Source organism: Babylonia areolata, chromosome 11, assembly GCF_041734735.1.
Source record: "Babylonia areolata isolate BAREFJ2019XMU chromosome 11, ASM4173473v1, whole genome shotgun sequence".
Taxonomy (NCBI): domain Eukaryota; kingdom Metazoa; phylum Mollusca; class Gastropoda; order Neogastropoda; family Buccinidae; genus Babylonia; species Babylonia areolata.
In genome coordinates, this window is record NC_134886.1 from 34,437,078 (window position 1) to 34,446,154 (window position 9,077).

Genomic DNA, 9,077 nt, shown 5'->3' on the forward strand with positions numbered 1-9,077 from the left:
TCAACTATCGAGTCCTCATTGAAAAACATCTACAACACCAAAAGGACATCTTTCACAACTTCATCGACTTCAAGAAGGCATTCGATCGGGTGTGGCACAGCGGCCTCTGGCAAGTACTGAGAGGCTTCAACATTGATGAAGGGCTCATTCAAGTCATCCAGGCCCTCTACAAACATTCCAGCAGTGCAGTGCTCCTCAACAATCAACAAGGACAGTTCTTTCGGACCACAGTCGGAGTCAGGCAAGGATGCCTATTATCCCCAGTACTTTTCAACATCTTTCTGGAGAGAATCATGCAAGAGGCCCTCGAAGACCACCACACTTCCATCACTACTGGCGGCAGGCCAGTCTGCTATCTTCGATTCGAAGACGACATCGACCTCACGGGGGGCACTAACACCAAGCTCCAGGATCTAACAAATAGACTTATTATAAGAGCAAGTGCTTACGGCATGGAGGTCAGCACAGAGAAGTCAAAGGTCATGGTCAACAGAACAACTAACATCAGTGCCAGCGTAACCATGAATGGTGAGCCCTTGGAAGAAGTGACAAGCTTCAAGTACCTGGGTGCAACCCTGTCCAAAGACGGCATCCGCACAGCAGAAATCCGAAACAGGATTAATTCTGCAACGGCAGCGATGGCCAGACTGAACAGGGTATGGAGGAGCAACATCGGATTCCACACAAAATTCCTGCTCTACAAGTCACTAGTGGTTTCCATCCTCTAATATGGATGTGAGACATGGACACTGATGGCAGAAACAGAAAGAAGAATCCAAGCATTCGAAACCAAGTGCTTGAGGAGACTACTACACATCTCCTACAAGGAGCACAAGACCAATGACTATGTGCGAAACCCGGTCAGCAACCTTGTTGGGCCCCAAGAACCACTGCTGGCGACTGTCAAACGACGGAAGATGGCATGGTTTGGTCACATCATACGACATAATACCCTCTCCAAAACCATCCTGCAAGGGACTGTAGAGGAGGGCGCAGACGGGGGCGGCAGAGAAAGAGCTGGTCCGACAACGTCATGGAATGGACCAAAATGACGATGCCAGATCTCCTCACGACAGCTGCCAACAGAACGGCGTGGCGAGCTATGACATCTTCCTCGTAGTTAACCATAGTGAACAAGGAAGAGGTTGTGCAAGGATCATAAATATTGCGCATGATCTTGTATACTTCAATGAGATCACCTCTTAATCTTCTAAACTCTAGGCTAGGCATATTAAAAGAGCCATTATAGCAATTTAAAATCTTGTATGTTTCTATTAAATCCCCTCTTAGCCTTCTTCCCTTTAATGAATGCAGATTTAAATAAGTCTGTTGATAGCTCATAGATTTGCATTCTTTTAATAACTTACTTAGTTGCTCTTCTTTGTACCTACAAGAAACAGTACAGACAAAATATTTCAACAGTATTCCAGTACAAATCTCAGAAAGTTTACATTTAGTAACTGAGTAACAACTTATTGGAACAAATTAACAAACAATAGCAAATGTGCACCTACGAAGGTGGCGGCAGTGAAAATTTAAATATTCATTACAATGACTGAAATGTGATTTTTGGCAAACATGACAATATAAGTAAAACAAACAAACAAACAACAACAAAAAAGTAAGTGAATATCTTGATTGGTTCTGAAGATATTCCATTTTAAAGATGTGACGATGCGTACATGCTGTTAGTACTTAATATTTTCACATTTTCACAGTTATACTATACTGTCCATGAGGGTACTGTAATGAAAACTGATATACTTTTAAAAACCATATGATAATGACATATTGCACAAGAAAACACTAACACTTCAGCAGCAAAGAAATTGGAAAATATGTCTGTCAAAATAGGAGGAAATAGAAAATCAAGACGTGTCAATCTGCACAGAATAGCAACTTCGAAGGTCTACAGCACTGAAAAGAATAGACAGTTGCATTTCATAATAAAATATCCTGCAGAATACATCACAGAAAGTGCAGTGAATTTATTTCAGGCAGAATAGTTGACTGATTTAAGTATCAGAGTCTCAAACTTTGAAAAATCTTCAATCTGACCAGCGGAAAAAAGATTTTTTATTGGGGTAGCATGCTGCAAAGATGACTATTTCAGTAACTGTCACAAGTAGGACCATGAAATTTTGTGTGTGCATTAACTGAAATGTCAGCTTTCAAAATAAATTAAAATCAACCTTGAAACTTCCCTCTAAAGTTGGCAGAAAAGGAATGATAATTGATTTTCTCATTAAAAAAAAAAAAGGGTGCATGCTGCGGATGAGACTTCTTCAAAATTTTTGTTTTTGAAAAAAATATTGAAGTTACAGCCACAATAAGTTACCAGTGGTCTTGGCTGATCATCTTCTAGGTGGCGGCAGTGAAAATTTAAATATTCATTACAATGACTGAAATGTGATTTTTGGCAAACATGACAATATAAGAAAAACAAAACAAAAAGTAAGTGAATATCTTGATTGGTTCTGAAGATATTCCATTTTAAAGATGTGACGATGCGTACATGCTGTTAGTACTTAATATTTTCACATTTTCAGTTATATTATACTGTCCATGAGGGCATTGCAATGAAAACTGATATACTTTTAAAAACCATATGATAATGACATATTGCACAAGAAAACACTAACACTTCAGCTGCTAAGAAGCTAGAAAAATATGTCTGTCAAAGTAGGAGGAAATAGAAAATCAAGACGTGTCAATCTGCACAGAATAGCAACTTTGAAGGTCTACAGCACTGAAACGAATAACAGTTGCATTTCATAATAAAATATCCTGCAGAATACATCACAGAAAGTGCACTGATTTTTTTTTCAGGCAGGATAGTTGACTGAATTTTAAGTATCAGTCTCGAACTTTGAAAAATCTTCAATTTGACCAGCGGAAAAAAGACTGTTTATTGGACTCCCTCTCCCTCCCTCAGGCCCATAACTAAGTAGTAGTTGGGGGAAGCCTAGGGACCGCAGACGCAACCTCCCTTCTCTATCTGTCTCTGTCGGCAGCCGCTGGGAGCAGCTCACGTGTGTGGAGTCCGGTCCATTGATGTTCTCATGCCAGTTCTTCAGCTGTCTTCCTCTTCTTCTCCCGCCCTTGATGGTGCCTTGCATGATTGTTTTGGACAAGCTGGTGTGTCGAGTGTTGTGTCCAAACCATATAAGCTTGCGTCAATGAACATGTACGGAGCAGAATTGAGAACCTTGCTGGACCTCAGGAACCTCTCCTTTCAACTTATTGGGGTAGCATGCTGCAAAGATGACTATTTCAGTAACTGTCACAAGTAGGACCATGAAATTTTGTGTGTGCATTAACTGAAATGTCAGCTTTCAAAATAAATTAAAATCAACCTTAAAACTTCCCTCTAAAGTTGGCAGAAAAGGAATGATACCTGATTTTCTCATTAAAAAAAGGGTGCATGCTGTGGATGAGACTTCTTCAAAATTTTTGTTTTTGAAAACAATATTGAAGTTACAGCCACAATAAGTTACCAGTGGTCTTGGCTGATCATCTTCTGCAAAATTGCTACAAATTTTTAAACAAATGCAACTTGAGAGCATTATACAGAATGGGTAGGTTGATCTGATGGGGCATTCCACGACAAAGGTTCCCAGGAGGGAGCAAATATTATTTAAGCTGCTAGCAAAAATGACAGATATATGAATCTATTTTCTTTCAGCTCTCTAGCTTTTTCTTCCATCCATGAACCCAGTCATGCATTTCATTATAGAAGAAACACAATAAATAAGAAATAAAAGGTGGATGATACATCTTGATTTCTTCACAAAATGGCATTCACAAGAGAAAATGCACACCAAAAAATCTCTCATTTTTTGACACTCACAGGTTTCCAGGCATATGCAATAACATGCTGCTCGCTACCTGAGATGTTCATACTGGCCTTTTTGGATCATGGAATAGGTCTTGCAAACCCTGCCATGAGCAGCTGTTTCTGCAACATGTTAGCTACACAGATCAGCTCATAAGAAAGAACAAACGTTATGTTCAATTTAAAACTTAAAACCAAAAACAGAGCTCTCAGTTTGATATATGTTTAGGATTTTGTCAATTTCTGTGTGTTTTGAGTGGGAGGAAAACACTGTGATAACAGAATTATAAAATGACATACTAACAGGTAAGTATTCATTCAACAGCAACACAAAATTCACTGCACTGAACTATATGGCTGCATTTACCTTTCACACAATAACTCAAATTGCAGCGACAACTTATGCTTTGACAACTGAAGTTTTGGGGGTCTGTCCTTTCCAGTTGCTGACAAGAGCAACGGAACAGAGTCTCTGTGGGCCTTTCCAAACACAATAGACCGAGCAACACACTAGACGCCACGTTCTTGGCATCAGAGATCTTTTCCCATCCCTCTTGCGGCCAGTCAGTGGCGGCTGTGTGTGTTTGTGTGTATGTGTGCTTTTGAGTGCGTTTGTGAATGCGCGAGAGTGAAACTGTACACAAGTGTCAGGAGAGATATGTGTACGTGTGTGTGTGTGTGTGTGTGTGTGTGTGTGTGTGTGTGTGTGTGTGTGTGTGTGTGTGAGGGGAGGTGGGAGTGCAGGGGGAGGTGGGGTAGAGGATGAGGTATGTGAGTGTATGCATGCCTACACTGTGGGAGCAACAGGATATTGGAACGTGTATATATATATATATATCTTTGTATATACGTTTGTGGAGTTGGGGGTGGGAGATATGGGCGTATGTGTGTGTGCTTGTACAAGTAAGTGTTCATCTCTGTGAGTGTGTGTTTGTGTGTGTGTGTGTGTGTGTGTGTGCCGTGGAAGCTGCGATACGTAGACTAGAAATGAGTGTGTGGAGGAGGGGGTAGAGGAGGTGCAAGGTAATGTGTGTGTGTGTGTGTGTGTGTGTGTGTTGGAGCTCATGTACGTTTATATGTATTTGACTGTGCTTTCATATGTGCTTGTACAAGTAAGTGTTCATCTCTGTGAGTGTGTGTTTGTGTTTGTGTGTGTGTGTGTGCCGTGGAAGCTGCGATACTTAGACTAGAAATGAGTGTGTGGAGGAGGGGGGTAGAGGAGGTGCACGGTAATGCGTGTGTGTGTGTGTGTGTTGGAGCTCATGTACGTTTATATGTATTTGACTGTGCTTTCATATATGTGAAACTGCATGTCTGGTGCATTTCTGTTATGCATGTGTGGGTGTATGTGTGAATGTGTGTCTTCATTTTTTACATTTATTTGCTTATTTATCACCATTGTTGTCTTATTTATTTATTTATTTGTGTTTTATTATTATCATTTTATTAGTATTACTAATATTATTACTACTACCTTTTTCTATATTATAATAATTATTTATTTATTTATTTATTTATTTATGCAAGCTTATCTATTATTTATTCCCCCGTTTTTTGTTTTTGTTTTTGTGTGTGTGTGTGTGTGTGTGTGTTTGTGTGTGTGTGTGTGTGTGGTTTTTTTTTTTTTTTTTTTTTTTCCCAAGGCCTGACTAAGCGCGTTGGGTTACGCTGCTGGTCAGGCATCTGCTTGGCAGATGTGGTGTAGCGTATATGGTTTTGTCCGAACGCAGTGACGCCTCCTTGAGCTACTGAAACTGAAACTGACAAGAGCTTTGCCATCTACATGTACTGTTCATCTTATTGATGTCTTTGTTGCATGCGATTATTTACTCAGATATTTCCACTTCAGGGTGCTACATTTCATGACTGAGACGAAAGTATTACTTAATGTCTTAGGTATATATGATTAGTTAATATTGAATATTTTATTGTTAATATGCACATCATACTTAGTATCTTATTCTTTGATATATATATTTTGTGTACTCACCTTTATTTGTGTGTGTATGTGAGAATGCATGTCTTAGATATATATCAAGCTGAATATTTCATTCACAATATGTGCACGGTATTTTGCATTTTATCATTTCATGAAATATGTGTTTACTTCCTTTTGTTTTCGTTTCATGCAGTCTAGATGCACAGCATATCATGGGTTACATGGACACCCCCCCCCCCCCCCACACACACACAATTATACTCTCTTAATTGCTGGATTCCTGATAGTTTTATATAGTTTGACTGAACCTGATGTACAACTTGGGCTATGGGTGTTATTGTACTGATTTTCTTTTTACTCATTTTAGTTTGTTAAAAATTGGTGTTAAATTTTTGAAGAAACAGGATGTTGACTGCACTGTTCAACTTAATCATATATCTCTTCACATTACACTTTTTTCATACTCAGACAAACACATACAAGCATACATGTGCAAATGCAAACTTGCTCTCGCTCTCTCTCATACACACACACACCTACTCCACTGACAGGAAAGAAATGGGGAAGGGGGTGACTGGAGGGAGGAGGTGGTAGGTTATATCACTGTCAGCAGTCAGGGTCCCAGCAAGTGGTCAGTGATTTGGCTCAATGCCAAGTTTGCCACAACCATTGACAACCCCCTCCCCTCTCCTTACCATTGATAGGAGATACTCTGAGTTCAGTTTCAGTAGCTCAAGGAGGCGTCACTGCGTTCGGACAAATCCATATACGCTACACCACATCTGCCAAACAGATGCCTGACCAGCAGCGTAACCCAATGCGCTTAGTCAGGCCTTGAGGAAAAAAAAAGAAGAAAAAAAAGGTGAATAAATAATAGATAAGCTTACACACATAAATAGATAAATAAAAAATAACTATAAAAAAGGTAGTAGTAATTAAAAAAAGCAAAAAGAAAAAAAGGTAGTAGTAGTAATAAAAAAAGCAAAAAAAACAAAACAAAAAAAACAAAACAAAACAAAACAAACAAACAAACAAACTCTGAGACAAGGGAGGGGAATGACTATACAACTCTCAGCAAACTATGAAAGTGAAGTTTGCAGAGGAGAGAGGGGGAGGAGGGGCGTGAGGGAGGGGGGGGGGAGGGGTTAGTATTAATCGGTGTTCTTGTTCTTTCTGAAATGTGAGAGCATAGTATCTATCTGTCTGTATATATTAATATAAAGTTTCACAGCTATCGAAGCAAAATGCAACTAGAATACCAGACTTTTGTGTGATGTTGAATGAAAAAGAAACCACATTACAATTTTTTTTACTCACTTATTTAACACTTACCGAATTTGTAGCAGACGAAGCTAATGCTGTCAGAGCACTTCCGGTTTTAGACCCGGGTAATATTTTGCTTACTAAAGCAAAAATCAATCAAATATTAGTAATGGAAATTAATGGTCTCCATTTTAACATTTTTCATTCTGTATCAATGGTTTTTGTGTGTTTTACTCAGAAAAAAAATCGTATTCCGATTGAAACACAGTGTCACGCTACGAAAACACTGATGAAATAGCTCCAAGCTGCTCAGTTACTGACATCGATCAAAATCCTGATTCAAAGAATTTCATATCAATATTGTGCATGAAAGTGCTAAAGACATTCGTTTTCAAAAATGATATAAAACTTACCGATAAAACTTAAGATTTTCTGGAGAAACAATGCCATTTTTGTGTTTGATGAAGTGCCGCTCTCCTGTGTCCAACGTTGATTGGGCCGACGCAACTGACGAAGTGGGGTACCTGCTTTTGAATCGCTTGAGCAAATTGGGTATGGATAAAAAATCTTAGTTTCGGATACCACTGAAATCAGCAGAAAATGCTCTTTAGCGCTCATGCAGTATCACGTAGGGTCAGATTTCATTTTCGAACTGCGCGAGGCGTTGAAAGATAGCCAAAAATGTCCCTGACTTTGCGTTCAGATCTAACTACCCTACTTCGCCCAAGGTTTGGAAAAACGCACGAAAGTTCTCCTTGAACTTTCGCCTTTCATGGCTCCCAGTTTTTCAAACAGTAAGCAGTGAATGGAAAGCAACGGATGCGATTTTTTCCACTGTGTGGTTGAAACTAACTTTGTCCCGCTCAGAAAGGCGCCGGCCGCCATTGAACAAGGATTGCTATTTCGCGTTACAGTACACTTCTTTTTCTTCTATCCACGAACTCATTCACGCATTGCATAAAGCAAACACAATAAAAATGTAAAATATAGACGATAAATAATTATTTCAGTCGGATAGTTTTTCACAAAATGAAATCAAATTTGAGAAATTGCACTTCAAAATTAGTCAATTTTTTTAGGCGTTCATAGGTTTCCCGGCATCGGCCATGGTGGCTGCCGCTACCTACACCTTGTATAAATATTTTTAAGAACCTCATAGATAAACACGAGTTATTGACAAAAACGAAATATGACTTTGATGGATAAAATAACTGAGCTAGTCAACGACCTGACCAACAATATAAAGGAGTAAATCTTAAGGGGCATAAAAAACCAAAAATGGCTAAGTTGTATAAAACAACGCCCCAAATCCTGATCCAGTCCAGATTGTCATCATAGAGTAATGGACTCACAAACCAGTGACCAAACCACAAAGTCGTAGGAACAACGAACAGGCAAATAAGCCTCAATCGTTGATCAAGTCAAGTCAAGTCAAGTCAAGTCTCGAAGTATGGGTGCCACACAATATTACCATATTCCACTTGTGATCTAATGTTATGGCTAACTTCCTATGGAGAAATTAACCAGCCCAGATTACTTACCCGCTGCATCCAGAACTTCTGAATTAATCTTGTCAGTCAGCATGCACAATAAGGCATCATATTTTTCCGCACCAAGATTTTTCACAAGTTCTTCGTGTGGAATCGCCTCGTCGCTTTCCCAATATGTCAGGTCACAATCATTTTTCTCGAGGAATTCGGGGCCAGGCTTTGGGATAAATCTTGTAACGTACACCTTGTACTTTCCCATTTTAGTTGACAGTAAATTATGAGCTGACACTAGCAGGTATCCAGAGAGAAAGCGTGAGTTATGAAACTGCCGTTAGGCCTACGTCCTTCAACCCCCGATTAGGCATTTGCATGCAGAAAATCGATTGGCTGAAATGGTCCAATGAAATGAAGGCGTACATTGCATCAGCGAATACGAAAATAGGATATTTTTTCTTTTCATTTTAATCCCCAAAAATACTTTCAAAGTAGAAACCAGTTGTTTTCCTGCATTTCTACAGAGATCAAATAGATTGCAAACGAAGAGAGTCAG

General features: G+C 39.3%; 1 protein-coding gene across 1 annotated transcript in view; it reads right to left on the bottom strand.

Moving 5' to 3' along the window:
• The window catches only part of LOC143287377 (glyoxylate reductase/hydroxypyruvate reductase-like), a 33,878-nt gene extending 25,092 nt beyond the window's left edge, over positions 1-8,786 (bottom strand). The window contains exon 1 of the mRNA XM_076595345.1: positions 8,579-8,786. Coding sequence (XP_076451460.1) covers positions 8,579-8,786 — 208 coding nt within the window. The remainder of the gene's footprint in view (positions 1-8,578) is intronic.
• Positions 8,787-9,077: the final 291 nt, after the last annotated feature.